The sequence below is a fragment of the Propithecus coquereli genome, unplaced genomic scaffold (genome assembly GCF_000956105.1).
Source record: "Propithecus coquereli isolate 6110/MARCELLA unplaced genomic scaffold, Pcoq_1.0 Scaffold101, whole genome shotgun sequence".
NCBI classification, from domain to species: Eukaryota; Metazoa; Chordata; class Mammalia; order Primates; family Indriidae; genus Propithecus; species Propithecus coquereli.
In genome coordinates this window covers 1,415,697-1,437,292 of record NW_012133970.1, presented here as the reverse complement: position 1 = coordinate 1,437,292, position 21,596 = coordinate 1,415,697, and the positions used below count along the sequence as shown (strand labels likewise).

Sequence of the window (21,596 nt, the reverse complement as noted above, 5' to 3'; positions counted from 1 at the left end):
GGGGAATTGGGCCATGCCCCAGGACTTGAGCCATCTCTGGCACAAAAGGAGTTAATGGCAGGGACCGCGCCCCCCCCACCCCGTGTCCGGGCACGCGCAGCGCGCCCCCTCGGTGCGCGGGCATAGCAGCCAGGCTGCCGGAGAGCTGATCTCGGGGATTCGGGTGCGGAGCCCTTGGCCTGGAGGCGATATGGGTGGTCCGTGGCCCGGTTCAGTCGCTTGCAGCAGCCCGGGGAACAGGTGAGGCTGCCTGTCCTGGTCTCTCATCCTCCAGCCGCCCATACCTTGCCCCCATCCTATCCCCTCCCAATCCCAGGCTCCTCCACTCCCCGGCCAGGGGCCCCCATCCCTTTCAACCCCATGTTCTCCATCGGCACCCCTGACCCCCCCACTCCTCCCCCGCTTCTCTTCTCTCCTCCACCTCCTCCCTAAATCCCGCATCCTTATCATCCTCCCACCCCTGGTCCCTCTATTTCCACAGCCCAGCCCGCATGCTCATCAAAATACCCCTAGTGAGGGCCCCCAGCCCCATTCCTGTATTGCACATTGCCAGGCCCCCCTCCCCTGCAGTGCAGCCCCATCCCCCTTCCATCATAGCATCTTAAAGCCAGGCTCCCTCCCCCACTCTCTGCAGCCCCCCCACCCAATGGAGGCCTTTATCCTATCCTCCCCCATTCCAATGCAACTCCATCCCCCAATACCATTCCGAACCCGTAGTCCCCAATACTGCAATTCTCAATACTGGTCCATTCCTGCACAATGCCCCTCGCCCAATACCGCTCCAGGCCAAAAAGTACCCCCAGATGCCATTCTCCCCGGCATTGCTGCCACCCCTGTCTTCTCCCAAATTGCAAGTTGGACCAGGATAGAGATTGTTGGCCTTGGGGATTCACAGTGGGTCCTAGCGTACAGAGGGCGTTTGGGGGTCGGTCTGTTTGTCTAGGTGTTCACAGGGGAGGGGCTGCAGGGAATTGACTCAAAGGGGAATTTGGCATTTGGCGCTGAATGGTTGCTAGAGAGGGAGGCATCCCGAAAGGGTTAATGGAATTTGTGGGGTGGGGGAGGCACCGAGGGGGTTAAGGGGGGGGTGCTGGCGGGGAAGCCGTGTGAATGAGCGGTCTGTGCCCCAGTGTTGCCATGGAGACGGTGAATGGGGGGATTGTGTGAACTCAGCTGCGGACTATCCCCCCCCATACACACACCCACCCACTCCCTCCTGCCCCACCTCCCTACTCCTACCCCTTCCTTCCCTTCCCCCCCCACCCGGGTGCATCCTAGGCAGGGTCCGAGATCTTCCCCCCCATACTTTGCTCCCCATTTTCCAATTTCCTCTGACCCCCATTCCTTTAGCCACTTTACCCGCCCTCCCTCTTCTTCTTTTTTTTTCTCTCTCTCTCTCTCTCTCTCTCTCTCACACACACACACACACACACACACACATACACACACGCACACGCACACGCACACGCACATTCTCATTCCTCTCTCGTGGTGGCCGATTGCCGGGCGTTCCCAATCTCCCCCTCCCCCACCCCTTCAGCCAGTTCTTAAAGGAGCAGGCCTGCAGTCTTGGAAGGCGGGAGAAATGGGGGGAAACTAAATGTGCACGCAGCGTGCATGTGCGTGTGTGTCTGCGTGTGCCTGTGTGTATGTGTTGACTGTGTAACTGTGTCAGAAGGCCTGTGTGTCTGAGTGTGTTGCTATTTCTGTTTCTGTCTCCACCTATGTGTCACCATTAGGCTGCATGTGTCTCTGGATATTTACCTATGCGGGCGTGTGTGATTATATTTCAGTAAGTCTCTGTGTGTCTCTGAATGTATCACTCTGTGAGGCTCTGGCTGTGTGAGGCGCCCTGTCTCCGAATGTGGGACTATATGAGGGGATCTCTGTGGGTTTGGAATGTATGTCACTGTGAGTGAATATCACAGTGTCTGTGATCCTGGCTTGGTCTCTCTCATGCCCTCTTTGAGTCTTTGTGAGTTTATTTCTATGAGTCTCTGAGTGTAAGTCCCCTACACTGTGTTGTTTATTTTACACTGGACGGGCATCAACAATGCCTAGGGTGCCGGGCAGAATGATTTCCACCTCAATTCTGGCATTGCATTTGGTGTTGAATTAAGAGAGAGCCAGCAGAAAGGACCAAGGCTTAAGGATTCGGGAGCAGTGAGGGCTGAGGAGCAATGTACAGGAGGGGCTCAGGAGGGTCTGGGGACTCTGGTGAATGGCTGTCCTGCCCCCTGCCCTGCCTGAGAGTGAGGAGGTCTCTCTGTGATTTCCTCTGCCCATCTGCTGCTTTCCCTTCTTATGCCTAGTGTCCCAGAGTGAGGTTAACGATCCTACCCACTCCTGATGTGGAGGACCCTGTGTGGGATTGCCGGGTCCTTGGGGCTGGACAGCTCAGTGTTCATGCAGCATACCCGGGGACCCAGGCTCCATTTCTAGTTCTTCCCACCCCCTGGCTACCATGTTACTCTGGTTCCAGGCGACCCCGATGAACTCCATTGGCTGTGGGGTTGAAGTTGGGGACTTTGAACTTGCAGTGGCAACTGTCACTCTGCCAATCCCCTTGGATTTTCCAACCATGGCCAGGCACATAAAACGCTTCTGACTGGTGGTGGATCATCTGTGAGTGGCTGGAGCCCTGGGCATGTGAAAGCTCTCCTGATGGTAGGAGAATAGCCCAAGCCCATGAGGGCCCCCAGAGACCAACTCTGTACCCCTCCCAGACCATCACGGATGACGCATACTTCCCTCTTTCCACAGGCCTGTCTGGCCCTGAGGGAGTCCCCTTTCTGAAGCTGTGGTGCTTGGACGACCTGCTCTCTACGTTGCTGGGCACCTGTAGGTGTCCCTCGAGAGCTCAGTTTTGAGGTTCAAGTCAGTGTGGCCATGAAGGGGCTGCCTATTGGGCTGATGCTGTGACCCTGGAGTCTGCCTCTCCTGCCAGTCCCCCTGCCTGGAACATGTGGCTGCGGCTTGGCCCGCCGTCGCTGTCCCTGAGCCCCAAGCCCACAGTTGGCCGGAGCCTGTGCCTCACGCTGTGGTTCCTCAGTTTGGTGCTGAGGGCCAGTACCCAGGCTCCAGCACCCACAGTCAATACTCACTTTGGGAAGCTAAGGGGTGCCCGGGTACCATTGCCCAGTGAGATCCTGGGACCTGTGGATCAATACCTGGGGGTGCCCTATGCAGCTCCCCCAATCGGCGAGAAACGTTTCCTGCCCCCTGAACCACCCCCATCCTGGTCGGGCATCCGGAACGCCACACACTTTCCCCCAGTGTGCCCCCAGAACATCCACACAGCTGTGCCCGAAGTCATGCTGCCAGTCTGGTTCACTGCCAACTTGGATATCGTGGCTACTTACATCCAGGAGCCCAACGAAGACTGCCTCTACCTGAATGTCTATGTGCCCACGGAGGATGGTGAGTGCTGCGGCCAGGCACTGTGCCCTCCCTGCCTCCCGCCTGCCCTGTTGTGTTTGTGGCTTGCATGTGGTTGTGTGCCCTGCAGCATGCGTCTGTCTGTCTGTGAAAATGCTTCTAACCATCACTCTGCTCGGCCTCTCCCTTCCCCCTCCCTGTTCTTCACTCTCCCAGCATTGTCCAAGCTCCCATGTGTGAGTGACACTGTTGCCAGGAGGGGCCTGGCCAGGCCTGAGAGCTTTGACAGGTCTAGGTCCAGTACTGGATGGGGGTTCCCTGGGGGAGTATGGGTCACTGCTGGCAGCTGCCCGCGGGAGGATGCTGGCTGCACCAGGCCCCCCTGTTGCCATTCCACCTGCTTCAAGAGGTGGTAGGTGTGTGTGGCCAAGGGAGCTGGGTATGTGTGGGGGGCGGGGGGCAAGCCTGGTGGGCAATGCTTAGGTGCCTCCTCTTTCACTAGCTGATGCCTCCTCCCGCGGGGGTCACACTAAGGTAAGTGACAGAAACAAGGAGATGGTGGGACAGGCTCTCTGCCATGTGCCGCCTGCAGAGCAGCTCAGCTCTTGGGGCTTGGGGGGTGGGGGGGTGCATGCCCCTGGGCAGAGGCCTCCTGTTATTTTTTAGTTTTTTATTCATTTTACAGTAAAGCGGATTTCCAAGGAATGCGCCCGAAAGCCCAACAAGAAAATTTGTAGGAAAGGAGGTAGGTAGCGAGCCGGCGGGGAGGGAGAGAGAGAGAGAGGGAGGGCTGCCTGCCCACCTGCCCTTTCCCCTGAGGACCCAGCCTTCCTTCAAGTAGCCCAGGCTCAGGGGGCGGTGAGCAGGCATAAGCTCCACCTCATCCCAGGGCCCTGGCTGCTTTTCAGGGAGGATCTGGTGGCCTAAGGCAGGTTCAGAGCAGAAGGAGCAACCCCATTTCTTCCAATCTTCCCAGCCCCAAATTCCACCCTAAAGTGTGTGCCAAAGATGGAGCCAGTGGCTCTCTCAGTGACAGCTCAGGAGAGACTGTAGGCAGCCAAGATGGAGCCAGAGGCTCCGCCCTTTTTCCAGTGAGTGGAGCCACAAGACTACCCCTTCCGTGCTTTTTCCGCTCCCACCCCCGGGTTGAAAGTCTAGACTCAACTCTCAACTCTTCCACCCTCAAGTTCAGACCAAACATGCGTACACAGGTTTAGTAACTCCTGCCACACACACATGACCCCCGCACCGCGCCCTCCCGCCCCACCGCCTCTGGCCGCAGCATAGCTGAGAGCCCTGGGCTGCTCTGGTGGCAGAACTCGGGGATCTCTGAGAGCTACGGACTCTAGAGGAGGCACGGGATCCTAAATTTTAAATTTATCCTTTTGCTGAGAGGAATTTATCCCCCTGTACAATAATTCTTCCTGTTCGATTACTACTTTATGTTTTCTGCAAAGCGTTGTCATATATACCTCATAAAATCCTCCCCATGTCTCGGGAAGCGTATAAGGCAGGAATCAGTATCCCAATTTTACAGATGAGGAAACAGGCCCAGGGGAGTGACTTGCTGCTGCTCAAAGCCCGGTCACTGGTCTGTGGCAGAGCTGGGACCAAAACCTGGGTCTCTTGACCCTGAGGGCATGTTCTTTCCACTGTAGCACTCAGAAGCAACTCCCATCTGGTCATTCCCACCTCCCCAACTCTGAAAAGAATGGTGAGATGTGGATGGGGTGGGCCGAACTGGAAACAGTAACAGCTTAAGGCACAGGTGGAAACTCACAACTTGATCCCTACAACTCTTTGGCGTGCTTGGAGTTTGTTTTCCTTTGATGTCCTAGGGCAGGGTTTCTCCCAGTGGCATTGTCAGGATGCCTAGGACAGGGTACTCCCTACCGAATAAGGATCTCTGGGGGCAGAGCCCGGGAATCTACACGTCAAACGTGAGTCCTGAATGCTGTTGATGCACACTGAAGCACGGAGTGAGACCCGCTGCTCTAGGGACAGTGTTCCCCCGCAGCCCTGCACCCAGCCCAGGACCTCACACGCCGCAGCCCATCGCTGTTTCTCGCACGGGCGCAGAAGCATTGTGGTGCTGCAGAGAGAGAGCAGGTCTGGGAACACAAAGCCTGCCTGAGTCCCAGCTGTGCTGCCAGCTCACAGCGAGACCTTAGGCAGCATTTACCTTTACGAACCTCTGTTTCCACATCTGAAGGTGGCAGGGGACAGTTCTGGCCTTAACATTTCATTAGCCTATAAACGAATTCCGATAGAAGATCTCTTTTTTTTTTTTTTTTGAGACAGACTCTCACTGTGTTGCCCAGACTAGAGTGCCGTGGCGTCAGCCTAGCTCACAGCAACCTCAAACTCCTGGGCTCAAGCGATCCTCCTGCCTCAGCCTCCCGAGTAGCTGGGACTACAGGCATGCGCCACCATGCCTGGCTAATTTTTTCTATATATTTTTAGTTGTCCAATTAATTTCTTTCTATTTTTAGTAGAGATGGGAGTCTCGCTCTTGCTCAGGCTGGTCTCGAACTCCTGACCTTGAGTGATCCACCCGCCTCGGCCTCCCAGAGTGCTAGGATCACAGGCGTGAGCCACCGCGCCCAGCCTAGAAGGTCTCTTAAACCTGCTCCTATGAGTTCCTTGGTGGGGCGAGGAGAGGCGAGGGCACTAATATTAACTATTTCTTAGGAAGACTGACCTCTCTAGGGCTCCAGTATGGCGAGCCTAGGGCGGTTCAGTCCAGCCCCGAGAGTTTGGCCAGAAAGCTGACTGGAAGCACCCACTCAACCACACACATGGAACCATCAGGATTGTCGACTGTGGGCAAGTCCATGCGCTAGGTGCTGTTGCAATGTGGAGGGATGTGAGGTAGAGGAAAAATCTAGAAATGATGACAGGGCCTAATCACTGCTCTGAGGAAGCTCCTGGCCTGGTATTAAAACTCAGCTGGTTTCCCTAAGCCCCACAGGCCAGCCTGGGAAGGGAGTTCCAGACTGTGGGGGAGGGCATTTGGTCATTTAGCTGTTCAAATGAGTTCCCTATCCAGGGCCTGTTGGCCATTTGGCACAGTTACAAACCCTGCCTCTTGGGGGAGAGCCATACCCAGAGGTCGTTAGGGTTGCTGTGCGCACAGGTCAGGGAGGCAGGCCTGGCTGGGCTCCTGCAGCAGCAGCATCTGGGCATGGTGGTCAGTGGCCGCTGGTCGGTGGTCGAGCTGGCCTGGGTGAGAGGCATGGCCACAGGGAGTTGCTCAGCAAGTGCCCAGCTGGAGGAGCCAAGCTATCTGTGTGAAGGAGGCTGGAACAATGCAGCAACCCAGGGACACTCTCAGAGGCCCCAGAAGGGACAAATCTCTTAAGTCAGGGGTGATGGGAAGTGACGGGTTTCCTGGGGAAAACGTGCCCCATTCTCTACCCCACCCCCCGTCCAGTTGAAGGGAATTCACGTCTGGGGATGAGTAATTCTTTTCAGTTTGGCGGGCTGTCCGCTGTGTGGGTGATGATGCCCATGTCTCCTAGGGTTCCTGAGGACAGTACTGGCGGATGTGGAACTAACATGGTAGGGCGATAGACCCAGCAGAAGTTCGGGGAGTTGGAGGCGGTTTCTGCCCTGGGGCTGGGCTCTTGCACTAGTAGAAAAGCCATTTTGTAGTTTGAGAGCAGTTCCTGTTTTGATTAATAACTGTAAGAAAATCCAGTCAACAGAGTCCAGACCAGCTGAGAAAAAGGGCTCTTTGCTACCTCCAGGCTGGGGGTATCTGGTGTCATAGATGCAAGAGGGTCAATCGTGGGGCACCGGCATCCAGGAAGTAGGTCCTCTCTCTCCACAGCCATCGTCAAGATGCACTTCTAGCCTCCTTCGAACAGGAAGGAGAATTGGTGCCAGCTTACCCCTAGACCCTAAATGTCTCTCTTCTCCCCCTCTAGTCTCTTCTTTTTCTCCTCTCCTTCCTTCTCCTCCTCTCCCCCCTCCATGCTCCACCACTTTTCTCATCTAGTTCGTCCCTTCCCTTTCCTTTCCCTCACCCCAGAAAAGTGGCATGGTGCAGTGGAAAGACCATGGGCTTTAGAGTCAAGCAGACCTGGGTTTGGATCTCACCTCTAGCACTTCCTAGCTGTGTGATCTTAAGCAAGTCACTTTACCTCTCTGAACCTCAGTTTCCCCATCAGTGAAACAGGAATAAGGATAGTACCTACCACATTGGGGTGTAAGGGTCAGACAATATGGCAGAAGTAGAGTGTCTGGCACATGGTAAATATTCAGTACATGATTGGAGCTATTACCATTATTCCTCTCTTTGTTTCTCTTCTCTTCTCTTCTCTTCTCTTCTCTTCTCTTCTCTTCTCTTCTCTTCTCCTCCCTCTCTCTCCCTTTGTCTCTCTCTCTCTCTCATCATCATCCTCTTCTCCTTTTCCCCTCTCTTCTTTCCCTCCCTCCCTCTCTGGCTCTCTCTACATCTCAGAGCAATGCTTGCTGCTCTCAAGACTGGTTCCTGTGGGCAGGAACCCCATTTGCCATTAACCCAGAGCAGGGGGCTCCAACGAGGAAGACCAGAGGGAAAGCTTCATCTCCCATTTTCTCCTGTGGGAATTAGGGTCAGCTGAGGCCCAGCTCGAGCCAGCCCACTGGGCCCCAGTTGCTCAGGCCTGAGGTCCCTGGTATGCATCTCTGCCCTAAATACCTCATATTGACAACATCCACACACGCTGGCAGTGTCACCCTGCACCCTCAGTACCTGCCTCTGCTACCCAGCTCGACCTGCCTGTGTACACACGCGCAGCCCCTTCCACCCAGAATGCATCTTTCCCCTGAGCGGGTCTCTGGCTCTGTGCCCTGGCCCACCTGCTGCTACCTCCTTCCTAACTGGAAAGGTAGTTGGGGACAGGGAGGCGGGGCAGGGAGGGGCAGGGAGGCCAGCACAGCAGGGGCCTGCCACACCATCATCCTGACGAAGGTCTGGGCCTCAGCCCACCCATTCCCTCAGTTCTTGCCATCCCTCCTGCCTGTCCTGGGCCCAGGCCCAGAGCTGGCTTGCTGGGCCACACTGCAGTCATGCTGTTTTTGAATTCTCTCTCTGTTTTGTTCTCTGTTCTGTGCTGTTGTGTCTCCCCGTGTCTGGTCCCCAGGATCCGGCGCTAAGAAACAGGGCGAGGACTTAGCGGATAATGACGGGGATGAAGATGAAGGTATTTGGGGGCTGCAGGGCGTGGCGGCTGGTGCATGGCACAGAGCCCCTCCCCTTCTCGACGGGGAGAAGCCCCGTCTGTCTGTCTGTCCGTCCGTTGGTGTGTTTCTGTTCCTGTACAAGGCCGTTGGGCTGTTCATCTGTCTTCGGCCTCGTTGGCCACTGGGAGTTCTGGGGTGATGGACGCGGCTGGCAGGAGCAGGGGACCACAAGCAGAGCCATGGGGGGGCATCCCCCTTGCCCCAGTCCCCCGCCCCTCCCCCATCTTCTATGCTTCATGGGCACCTGCCCCTACTGAGCAGCAGGGAGAACGGAGAGAAAGCAGGGCCGGGGAGGGTGGGGACAGGCACGAAGCAAACGGGTTGGTGAGGAAATACGTGTTTCGTTAAGGAGACCCCCGTGTCTAGCAGGGAGTGTGGTTTCTGGGAGAGGGGCCCAGCACGATGGTGAACTGAGGAGTAAGACAGTGACAACCAAAGGTGCCAGGGAATAGCAGCACCTAGAACCTCCCTAGCCTTCTCCCAGAAAGAGAGATGGTCTCAGGGCCAGGGGCTGCAGGAGGTTCAGGACAGAGCCAGAAAGACTAGGCTAAAACGCCAGGCTGAACTAGGACACCACAGCCGTCAGTAGATGGCACAAGATCCTTGGGTGATAATCAGACCAGCCTCCCTCCTTGGGGAAACGGGTTCTGTTTGCTCCTCAGCAGAGAGCGTTCCCTTCTACCTCCGTGCCCAGGCCCTGCCCCTGCAGCCCTGGAGGGGCCGGACAGATCAGGGGGGCCCACTGGCGATGGGTAGGGCTGTGCTGGTGTGGCAGAGAGTGTTGGTCCAGCTCGCAGACCGACTGGCAGCAGGCAGAGGTGATCAGGCCTAGAGCCTTCTCTTCACTGCCCCAGCCCCCACACCGTGCTGCCTGGGCTTGGGAGCAGCCGCTTGGCGGTCCCTTGTCCAACGGCTTCTGGGGAGGCTCCATCCACATCTTTTTTTTTTTTTTTTTTGAGACAGAGTCTCACTGTGTTGCCCGGGCTAGAGTGCCGTGGCATCAGCCTAGCTCACAGCAACCTCAAACTCCTGGGCTCAAGCGATCCTCCTGCCTCAGCCTCCGGAGTAGCTGGGACTACAGGCATGCGCCACCATGCCCGGCTAGTTGTTTTTTTTTTGTATATATTTTTAGTTGTCCAATTAATTTCTTTCTCTTTTTAGTAGAGACGGGGGGTCACTCTTGCTCAGGCTGGTTTCAAACTCCTGAGCTCAAACAATCCTCCCGCCTCGGCCTCCCAGAGAGCTAGGATCACAGGCGTGAGCCACCGCGCCCAGCCTCCATCCACATCTTAACGCTGACTGGGAGCAGGCTGTCTCGTTCTTAGTCTTGCCCCATCCCCAGTGTTTTCGATTAAGTCTGCCCAGGGAGAGTGGGGGAATGGGCACATGGCTGAGAAACCATGTCAGTAAGGTCCCCCCATCTCTGCCATTCACCCCCCTTTCCTCACATCCTTCCTTGTTCTCTCCCTGTGCTGTCCCTTATTCCCACACCTCTTGTCTCTGTCTGCACTGGGGGGCCAGCTGCTGCCAATGGCCATTTTTCCATGTAACTGGTCTAGGGGGTTTCAGGGCTCCCCAGCCCCTGCTCTCTAAAGCCATATCAGGTCCCAGGACTCCTGGGTGCCCAGGGCAGGGACTCTCCTGATGCAGCTGAGGGAACCATCCCTTCCTCTTCCTGCTGCCCCCTGCTCCCAGGGCCCAGCCGTGGCCCACCTAGGCCTAGCTATGTCAGGCATTCCTGGCTGCCTTCAGCTGGGAGGCGCTTGAGACCGGAGTCTTTAAAAACATCACTGAAGTCCAACTGTCTCTGGCAGATGCTTGAGCTCCAGGCTGAGCAGCTCCATGAGTCCTGCCCTCAGGGATGGCGGTGGTGTCCTGGCACCTGGGATAGCTTTGCCACCCGCACCCCCACCCAGGGCTGGCGGGGGTGGGGGAGGAAGGGCATCCTACCTAGCCTGCGTCTCACCCCTTCTCCTTGCAGACATCCGGGACAGTGGTGCTAAGCCTGTCATGGTCTACATCCACGGAGGCTCTTACATGGAAGGGACAGGCAACATGATTGATGGCAGCGTCCTCGCCAGTTATGGCAATGTCATCGTCATCACCCTCAACTATCGCGTTGGGGTGCTAGGTATGGTTCCCTGCCTGGTGCCTAGAAGGAAGGCTGGCTTCTCAAGGGGTGGGGGGAAGAATGCTAGGGAGTTAAAAAAAAAAAAAAAACAGGCAGCCTTGGTTCTCCAGCTGGTGCTAATGACCATGTCAAAATGCCATAGCCCCTACCCAAGTACTGGGAGCTTCCCTGTATCCCCAGGCCCTTTTCTGGAATGTTTAGATGGCACTGGAAATTCGATTCAAACTTCACACCTTCCCTTAGGTCCCAAGCCAGATCTCTGCTCCCAGACTTTTGCTTGGCTGAGTTTTATAGGGTCTGTTGATTTTCCAGTGTACTGTCTTCCTCTCTACGCACACCCCCCCGATCCCTAAACACCCCACACATACACAGATATTCCTTCTAGTCTACCGCATGTCTACACACCCACCCCCCACAACGCGCGCACACATCTAGCCCCGCGTCCGCATCTAAAGGCCCCCAACACATAAACGCATTGTCCCAGCACTCCATATACACTCCACACATCTAGCCTCCCCCGCGCACACAGCCACACAGCCACGCGCTCTACGCACTTCACGTCCACACCCCACAGATTTCTCTCACCTTCCATATACACACACATCCTCATATACTTCTCCCCACATCTCTGCAGCCACACCTACACCCGCATGCACTCACGCTTTCCTCTACCCCCATATTTACACCCCATGGGAAGACCTACACCCTGCACATCCACACCCAAACTCCACGCATACATGCCTTAAATGTACATAGATGTCCCTTCCACCAACTCCCCCACACGCCCCCACATCCCTCTATCCCCCGCATCCACTCCACACACCCACACACCACACACATACACACAGCTGTCCCTCACCTTCCTCACATACACACAAACCCATATTCCCCTTCCCCGTACGCATATACCCTTGCCTGTATGTCCACACCGTCCTGCACTGCACGTACGCGAATACCATGCACATCCCCATATCCCTGCTTCCATGTCTACACATATCCCATGTGCTACACCTATATATTCCCCCACGTATATGCATACCCGCAGACCCCCTGCACATATACCCACACACATACGCATACATGCGTGCATACACACATGCACATGCGCTTCCCACACATGCCTTGCATATATACACCCAGTACATACATGTGTACTTATCCCCTCACCTCACTCCACAAACATATACACATTTATGTACCTAGAGCCGCAGCTGTATCCATGCATGTGCACACACCTTTACCCACCCCCAACCACACTCTCGCACCCCCAACGCTTCCACACCCCATATACACACACACATTCCTTCTACTCTCTGTGCATGCATCGCCAGACACACATGCTCCCATGCACACACCCTCGTTCCCCAAACACCTGCTCATACACACTCGTACACCCTTCCCCCCACATACTCTGCTGTGTACATATTTATTTTGGTGATTTAGGCTGCCCCTCACCCCTGTACCTTCCTTGGTGACAACCAGGGCCTATCTATGGCCAAGGTCTTGGGGTTAACAAGTGCTGCAGAGAGGCTGACTAAGCGTACAGGGCCTTGCTCCCTTTCAGATGCTCTCCCAGACCCCATATCCCTGCAGTGGCATGAAGACGTCAACTTCTTGCCTGGAGAGTTTGTATGCTCAGAGTTCCAGTGGGGGTCTAGGCTCTTTGTCAGGTCTGTAGGCCTGCGTGCTAAACCAGAAGTTAGGCATGGCTTGCTCCCTTGCCAGTTGGGGGACAGGACCTTGTTTTAATTGCTCTCGACTATATTGCTTTGTCAGTTCCAATCCCGGAGGCCCTGGTGCTGCACTTCACTTCTGGGTGCGATCGCATGCACAAAATGGCAATCTCCCCTTGACTTATCATTAATACTATATGGGACAGGAAGACACCTTTTTTGGGTTCAGACTGGAAAAATGATATTCCATGAAAAAAGCAGAGTCTGTGGCACCTGGGATACTCGGTATGGAACACATAGGACATCACCCCTGGTCTCTCCATGGTCTGGTGGGCTCTGGATTTCCTGGTTCTGCCCCTGCTCCGTTGTCCTGCATTGCCTCAGACACCATGGCAAGGCTCTCACTAGGTTCTGTCCTGAATCGCGTGGTCCCATGCAGGTGGCTGTAAGCCCACGCACTAGGGCTGCACGGTTCCTAAAGGGGAATGAACGCGCAAACGTGACCACGCACAGATATACAGGCACACATACACAGTAGTTGAAGGCCAATAGTAATTTTGCTATTTTCTTTTCTTAGAGTGACAGAAAAAATTCAATTCGGCTGCTTTGAAAAAATTATATACACAAAGTTCCATTCTATAAGGTTTATTGGAAAGTACAGAGAATACTAAGAATATGTTCCATATTATCAGACCAGCTAGGAACAGAGAAAAAGAGAGAGCGGAGGAAAGGGGAAGAGAGAGGTGAAAGTAAAGAAGAGAAGAAAAAGACTGGAGAGAGAAAAGAGAACAAGAGAGACACAGGGAAAGGAGGCAGAGAGGAGCGAGAAGGAGAGACTTAGCATCTGAGAGACTCAGGGTCTCACGTGGGATGCGAAGTCTCCGCAATGTCAGTGGGGAGCTGTGGGCTGCACAGAAGGCCGTGGCTGGTGAGCGCTCCGTATATTATCCTGATTCACTAATTGCCTCACAGTCCTTCAGCTGCTCTAATCCTTAAGCTTCCAGATCAGAAATTCTTAACCTTTTGGGGGGTCTTGGGCCCTTTTGAGATTCTGATGAAAGTTATGGACTGTCCCCCAAAACAATGCACACACATACATACGCACAAACTTATAAAAACAATTTGACAGATCCCCCCGAAGCTCCTCTGTGAAACTCAGGTTAAGAACCCCCCCAACTTTACAACCTCCTCTCGTTTGAATAACCAGAACAGCACATCTAGGGGACAGAAATATTATTCTTTGGGCGTAAGCAGTTGATGACCAAAATAATATTACCCAAAACTCAGAAGGAATCCTAAACTGAGATTTGGTCAGAAGTTCCCCACCACTTCCTGTGTGCCCTTCAGTTCCTGTTCTGGAACACAAACGTAATCAATAAGCCACTGATTGGATTCTGGGCACATACAAGATGTTTTTGTCTCTTGGCACCAGATGTAGAACATGGGTTTGTCCCTCACACTTGGGGATTTTGATGTGTAGTGGAGGCTTTGTTGTTTTGTTTCCCAAAGCGTCTCAGAACAGGTGGCCAGCTCTGGACCCCAGTTACATGCGCTCATTCACCCTCCCTCCCATCGGCTTCTCCTGAGCACTGAGCCCAGACAGACGGTTCACTCTAAGGTGCTTCCCCGGACATCTTGGGTGATTCACGGATGTTAAGAATGTCACAGGCTAATCCATGGAGCTCCTCGAAGGCAGAGGGGTAGCTATTGTTTGAGGGCCCCACTGGGCTTGGGGCCAACAAAAGAAAGGGACTCCGGTAGGATATGGAACGTGGATATCCCTGAGGCTGAGGAAGTAGGGACTTGTCAAGTTTTATTCTGGGTTCCAGAATTTAATCCTACATCCTTGCTCACGTACCCTCCAGGCAAACTGAAAACCTGGTAAACATCAAGCCTTGAGTGACACAAATATCTGGTTTTGTTACAGTCTGCCAGATCCCCCCATCTTCTGTTGACAAGCAGTTTACCGTGTACTGCACTAGGAACTTGGGCCCAGGGAGACTGGCTCAGATTTATTCTGGCAGTTTATGGAATTTGGTGTTTCAGCCTTCATTCTCACATGGTTTCTGTGGATGGCTGAGTTACTGGGGGACTAGGAGGGAGTGATTGCTCTTCCAGACTGCCAGATTTTGTGTGCTCATGGCTGATCAGGTTTGCTGTATCATCTACCTGAGCCTGTCGGATATAGCACTTCAAGCAGGATTCTTATAGTAGGGACTGTTGACATGGCATCATCCACATGCTTCAGGGCCCCTTATCTGGAGGCTCACGGGACCTGAGGGAGCCGAGAGTGATGGTCAAGTCCTTCAGCCCTTTCAACTAGCCCTTTCAGGCCTTTGTTCCTAACTGAGGAGATCGGTACATGTCGGAGAAATCTACTATAACCAAATGCAGGCTTTTCCTGCTGATTGGGAGAGACATATTTGACACATTTCACTAAATGATGCCTTGCCAAAGGCTGACACCGAGTCTGCTATTGCCTAAATGAGAGAAAAGGAAAAGAGAATACGGGGGAAGGAGAGGACAGAGGGAGGACTAAGGAAAGCACATAGTGATTTTTGCCAGAGGGTCTCAAGGCTTGGGAAGCTTCAATTTCTGAATGGGCCAGGCAAAGGAGAAGCTGGTTTCCTTGTCAGGAAGAACAAGGGCTACTCCGTTCATCCACATTCAGGATTTCTCTAATTCCTTCTCATTTCCTCTTCTGGAACCCGGGGCTAAAGAGGACTTGTGACTAGGTTCTTGGAGGGGTAACTAAGTACTTTCCATACTTAATTGTACCAAAGGTAAATAATAACACACTTGAAGAGGGTGAGACGAGCTCTTTTGCAGAAGCCAGGTACAGAAGGACCTGAGAAAGACAGTGATGAGGAATTGTGCCTGCTTGAGTCTATTCGAATTCAGCTTCTGCCCATGGGCTGTGAGGACCACCAGAGAGCTCTCCGTGAGCTGTGGGAGACTCCTCAAACATGGCCTTGCGCAAAGTTGATTCCAGGTGCTGTGAATGAGCTTTTAACTGTGAAGTTAAAAAATACTGATCCAAGTGTGGGTTTCCATGTGTAGGAGCTCCACAGTTATGCACCTGGAAAGACCCCTTCCAAAAGCCCATAGCAGAAGATAGAGCCTTCGAAGGAACCTAAGGATCCAGGGAAGAGAGATGAAAGGAAGAGTCTAAAATGGAAGCGGTGGTGGGGGGAGGAATATAGGACATCTTTGTGGGATAGCCAGCAGGTGGGCGGGAAGGTAGTCTCCATGGCAACAAGTCTCCACAGCAGCAAATCCCAGCAGGTGGGCGGGAAGGTAGTCTCCATGGTGACACGTCTCCTCAGCAGCAAATCCCAGTGAGGGGGTAGGGCGGGAAGACCTGTTTCTGTGGTAACCCACTGCACTGACTTCCCCATTTCTCCAGCAGATGAAAAAGATGGTCTAACCCAGTGATTTCTCACCTTTAGCAGGCATCAGCATCACCTGGGGAGCTTGTTAAAAAGCACAGATTACTGGGCCCCACCCCCAGAGTTTCCAATTCATTAGGTCTTGGAGGAAGGGAAATGCAGACTTGCGCGGAGAATGAGGGCTAGGGAGCCATCCGAGGCCCTGGGAAGAAGTGGAGGTGGACTCTTTTGTACAGGAAGGGCAAGGAGAGCTTCGGGATGTTTGCCTCTCGGATTCTTCACTTCCTTTAGAGGGAGAAGGAAGAGGAAAGAGAAGGAACTGTAGATCTGCAATGTGCTGAGCATGTTATAGATGCTTATGTTCATTTTATCCTTGTGACGACACTATGAGGTATTTTTATCTCCATTTTGCAAAGAGGAAACTGTGGCCCAGAGATTTTAAATAACTTGCTCAAGGCTCCATGGCTAGGATGTGACAGAGCCAGGATTCAAACCAAGAACTATCTGACTCCAGGGTCCCTGTCCTTTCCACTATATTTTGCCAGGTGTTAGGGTAATGTCCCCAGATAGGACATCGGGGCAGAGGATGCTGATCAGGGCAGTCTCCCACCTGGAGGCATCCACTTTCAGATGGTCTGCAGGCCCCTCCTTCCAAACGGGATAGGGGGTGGGAGGCAGGGAGCCTCTCCTTCCGACATTGATGCTGGACCTTGCAGAAAGGAGCAGTGGTTTATGATAGCTAGGTGGAAAGAACTATGCTGCACGCTCATCCTCTGTGCTCGCCCCCACCAGCTCCTGCCTGCCATTATAACCCAAATCCTCCATCCCTCCGCCTTCACCATCCTCATGCCCTTTGTCAAATCCAGGTTTCCTGAGCACCGGAGATCAGGCCGCCAAGGGCAACTATGGGCTCCTTGACCAAATCCAGGCCCTCCGCTGGGTGAGCGAGAATATTGCCTTCTTCGGAGGAGATCCCCACCGTATTACCGTCTTTGGCTCGGGCATTGGCGCATCCTGTGTCAGCCTCCTCACATTGTCACACCACTCTGAGGGTGAGTAGCTCTGCCCACTCCGAGCCCCAGGCCTTCCAGACTTCACCCCAGGGGCACCCAAGGGAATGAGTCTGCCCTCTTCTACCAGCTTGGCATCCCTTTGGGGAGAAGCGGAAGGGAAATGTTTCTCTGGGGGAAGAAGTACTTCTCCTAATGTGAGAGAGGGAAGGGAGAGAATCCCATTTACATCCCGAGAAAGCAAGATTCTCCTTCTGACGTGGCAGTCTTGTTTGGGAGAGTGTCCCCTCTGAGGGGACAATAGTTCTTTTGGGACAGGGGAAATCTTTCAGTGTGAGATGTTCATGTTACTTCAGGGTAGAGACCTGGGATAGAAATTGGTTTCTAGGTGTAAGAAACACTCATTCTCTGCCTTTCTCTCTGAAGGACAGGTCTGTCAAGAGGGGAAATGTTCTTGAGGGGGAGGTGGGTTGAAGCAAGAAATCACTAACTTGTGACGTGGGCTTCTTCTGAGGGACGATGGTCTATGATCAGCCTCCCAGACTTCCTCCTGGGCTGTGCAAGCCACCTAGGGGAGACTCATTTTTTAGCCTCTCTCCTTGCAGTGGGTCCCTCTGTCAGTGACCGTTCCAAGGGGGCCGAGTAGGCCCTCTTTCTCTCAGCAGGAAATGTTCTCTCCACCTCTGGACTACAGGGGACATTCTATCTCTGACAGGCAAAACTGAGCTTCTCATGAAAAGGTCTCCCTGAAATAGGTGCCCTTCTCTGAAGTAAGGAAATATGTGAGAGAGGACACATTTTTTTTCATTGAAATCAACCCTATGAGTTAGTGATATTCTCATATGAAGACTTTCAGTCCCTCTTGGAAGAATGTCTGTCTCTCTGAGAGAGAAGAACCACCTCTGACCTAGAAATTCTGTCTCTGCCCCTCCAGGGACTAGCTTGGTGGGGGAAAGTGAGGTAGGATCTGCATCTCTAAAGAGAGGGCATGTTTCTACGTGACAGTAGTGGGAACAGGAATCCCCCTTTTTCTCCCCAAAGGAGGGTAAAATGTCTGGCTGTAAGGGTGCCTCTGTCTGAAAAGAAGTCTGGCACCTCGTCTGCCTGCGGACTCCTCCCCTGCTAGGAGAAGGCCTTTCCTGGAGTGCTACCCTGCGGTCTCACAGGGCCTGTGTCTCTGGAGGCCTGGCTGCTTTAAAGATTTGTTCTCTCTGTCTTTCTGTAATTGACTCATGGAGAATAATCTTTGGAAAAGCGAGGCTCTCTCAAGTACTAATCTATATTTCTCTCCTTCTCTTTCTGCCCATGCAAACTACCTTTCTCTTAGAGAAATGGAATTGTGTGTTTGGGGTCCCAATTCTCCCTTGGGAGTGTCAGAGCCAAAGAGAGAATAATGCCCTTTTTTCCTAGAGAGGGAAGAATCACCTTCTTTTTCAGTTTGGGGGACTGGCTCCTTCTCAGCTAGGGGAAAATCTGCATCAAAAGCGTCCGTAGAAGCTTCAGGAAAAAGAAAGTCTCTGTGGAGACTACAGACTGGGAGCGCAGGTTCCCTGAAGACTTTCAGACCCCAAGGCCTTTGCCCTCAGGATCCTTCCCCAAACTCCCAGAATGTGGGGCTCTCTCCTGCCTGCATTTCTCATCTCTCATGAAAAAGACCCCTTTGTGGTACAGGCGCCAGCTCCCTGGTGGTGCGCTGGCACAGAGCTGGGCCCAGCTGGGCAGGAAGCAAGAGGGGAAGACAACGAGAGATAAAGAGAGGAAGCATAAGGAGCCTGATGTCTAGGACTCAAGGGGTTAATTCTCCCTGGCATTTCCTTAACCCCTAAGTTACCAACCGTTGCACTGGGACAGGGAAGCAATGGAGGAACCAGGCAGGACACCAGTCAGGGAGGGGCCCAGCAGCCCTGCCTCTGGCCCTACTTTGTGCCCTGCCAAAAGCGTAGTTCCTCCTTCCCAGCCCATCCAAACCATGGGGCAGCTTCAGGGACAAAAAAGAATAAGGTGTTTTATGGCTGTGTGTGACACAACAAATCTGACCTGGTGCTGCCTGTCTTCTGCAGGACTTTTCCAGAGGGCCATCATCCAAAGTGGCTCTGCTCTGTCCAGCTGGGCTGTAAACTACCAACCAGTGAAGTACACCAGCCTTCTGGCAGACAAAGTGGGGTGTAATGTGCTAGACACCGTGGACATGGTGGACTGTCTTCGGCAAAAGAGTGCCAAGGAACTGGTAGAGCAGGACATCCAGCCAGCCCGCTACCATGTGGCCTTTGGCCCTGTGATTGATGGTGATGTCATCCCTGATGACCCTGAGATCCTGATGGAACAGGGAGAGTTCCTCAACTATGACATCATGCTAGGTGTCAACCAGGGTGAGGGTCTCAAGTTTGTGGAAGGGGTGGTGGACCCTGAGGATGGTGTCTCTGGCACTGACTTTGACTATTCTGTCTCTAACTTTGTGGACAATCTGTATGGCTATCCTGAGGGTAAGGACACCCTGCGGGAGACCATCAAGTTCATGTACACAGACTGGGCAGACCGTGACAACCCTGAGACCCGCCGTAAAACACTGGTGGCACTCTTCACTGACCACCAGTGGGTGGAGCCCTCAGTGGTGACAGCTGACCTGCACGCCCGCTATGGCTCACCTACCTACTTCTACGCCTTCTACCATCACTGCCAGAGCCTCATGAAGCCTGCTTGGTCAGATGCAGCTCATGGGGACGAAGTACCCTATGTTTTTGGGGTCCCTATGGTAGGCCCCACTGACCTTTTCCCCTGCAACTTCTCCAAGAATGATGTCATGCTCAGTGCTGTCGTCATGACCTATTGGACCAACTTTGCCAAGACTGGGTAAGGAGAAAATGGGGGCTTTTCTTCTTTGGGACCCCGGCATGCCCTCCCCTCTGCCCATCTGTCTAAACCTCTTCCACCATTTCCCTTCCTAAGATATTCCCAAAATCTTGCTTGGTAACTCCTTTACTCCTCTTCCTAACCGCCCTTTCTGGAATCTTTCCTGCCATTTTCCTTCCTTCAAAAATTTCGCTGAGGCTCAGAACTCGCTTAGCCTGAGGACTGGGCAGGCGTGAGAGTTACTGGTAGAAGTGTGGGATTCAAGGTTAGCTGGTCCATGGCCATGTGAAAGAGCCTTTTGGGGGGCTCTTGGCAAAACTGGGCAGCTGAAAAGATTGATAGATACTCAGTAGCATGTGAGAAGAAAAAGCCTGATCTTAGAGGATGAGCATAAGGAAGGATGAGATAGGAGTTCAAGCCCTGGGGAAAGGCGGGGGTGGACAGAGGGAGGTACCCTGAAAACGATGGAAATGGTGGGAAGTTTTGGAGTGGGGAAGAGTTTTAGGGGTGGCTGTGAGAGGAAGAATGCTGGGCCCTTTCCTCATCCAGGCAGCGTGGTGACCCCAGATTTCCATGTGGTATTTCAGGGATCCCAACAAGCCGGTCCCCCAGGACACCAAGTTCATTCACACCAAGGCCAACCGCTTTGAGGAAGTGGCCTGGTCCAAATACAATCCCCGAGACCAGCTCTACCTTCACATCGGGCTGAAACCAAGGGTCCGCGATCATTACCGGGCCACCAAGGTGGCCTTTTGGAAACACCTGGTGCCCCACCTATACAACCTGCATGACATGTTCCACTATACGTCCACGACCACCAAAGTGCCGCCCCCGGATACCACCCACAGCTCCCACATCACCCGCAGGCCCAACGGCAAGACCTGGAGCACCAAGCGGCCAGCCATCTCCCCTGCCTACAGCAACGAGAACGCCCAGGGGTCCTGGAACGGGGACCAGGATGCGGGGCCACTCCTGGTGGAGAACCCTCGCGACTACTCCACTGAATTAAGTGTCACTATCGCCGTGGGGGCCTCCCTCCTGTTCCTTAATGTTCTGGCCTTCGCTGCCCTCTACTACCGTAAGGACAAACGGCGCCAGGAGCCCCTGCGGCAGCCTAGCCCTCAGAGGGGAGCCGGGGCCCCTGAATTGGGAGCTGCTCCTGAGGAGGAGCTGGCAGCATTGCAGCTGGGCCCCACCCACCACGAGTGCGAGGCGGGTCCCCCCCATGACACACTGCGCCTCACCGCGCTGCCCGACTATACCCTGACCCTGCGGCGCTCCCCCGACGACATCCCACTCATGACCCCCAACACCATCACCATGATTCCCAACTCCTTGGTCGGGCTGCAGACACTGCACCCCTATAACACCTTTGCCGCGGGGTTCAACAGCACCGGGCTGCCCCACTCACACTCCACTACCCGGGTATAGCTCCCACCCAGAGCACAGCCTGTCTCCTGGCTCCCTCCCTCCCAGCCCCACGAACACACGCACACACAGACACGCACACACAGACACGCACAGACATATATGTATACGCACGCACCCACACCCTACAGCAGACCCACCTGCACACACAGAGATGTGGACGTGCACTCGCAGGTGCAGAAACACAAGTACGGAAGTCAACCTGAACAACCCTTCAAATGGGGACGCAGATGAGTCCTCGGTAAACCGAGGACCCGCGGAACAGCAGCTGAAGCCAGCTCCCTGAGCCTGACCACGGACACTCCTGGGGGCGCTGAAAGCAACAGCTGGACACCCCCTTGGTGCTCGCCTTCGGCCTCTCTTGGAACTGCACCACCGACCAACTCCAGACTCGGGAGCTTTAAAGAGCAGAGTAGCTCTTCCTCCCCCAGACTTGGTCTTTTTTCTGGGTCTTGTTTTTGTTGATTTTTTTTTTTTTAATTTTGGAACAAATGCTTTTCCGATCCGT

At 53.9% G+C, this 21,596-nt stretch overlaps 1 protein-coding gene across 4 annotated transcripts; it reads left to right on the top strand.

Moving 5' to 3' along the window:
• Nucleotides 1-124: 124 nt before the first annotated feature.
• Nucleotides 125-21,279, top strand: NLGN3 (neuroligin 3). 4 transcript variants are annotated; one of them, XM_012643571.1, is made up of 7 exons: nucleotides 125-240; nucleotides 3,277-3,420; nucleotides 8,508-8,567; nucleotides 10,589-10,738; nucleotides 16,667-16,852; nucleotides 18,871-19,660; nucleotides 20,248-21,279. In XM_012643571.1, exons 2-7 carry the CDS (start codon nucleotides 3,315-3,317, stop codon nucleotides 21,089-21,091), a joined length of 2,136 nt encoding a protein of 711 aa, XP_012499025.1. In that variant the 5' UTR covers nucleotides 125-240; nucleotides 3,277-3,314; the 3' UTR covers nucleotides 21,092-21,279. The 4 variants fall into 4 exon arrangements, with proteins under 4 accessions (XP_012499025.1, XP_012499016.1, XP_012499007.1 ...); XM_012643553.1 differs by lacking the exon at nucleotides 125-240 and adding an exon at nucleotides 4,064-4,123 and having other exon boundaries at nucleotides 2,924-3,420; nucleotides 20,248-21,091; XM_012643578.1 differs by lacking the exons at nucleotides 125-240; nucleotides 8,508-8,567 and adding exons at nucleotides 7,194-7,215; nucleotides 9,273-9,301 and having other exon boundaries at nucleotides 3,099-3,420; nucleotides 20,248-21,091.
• Nucleotides 21,280-21,596: the final 317 nt, after the last annotated feature.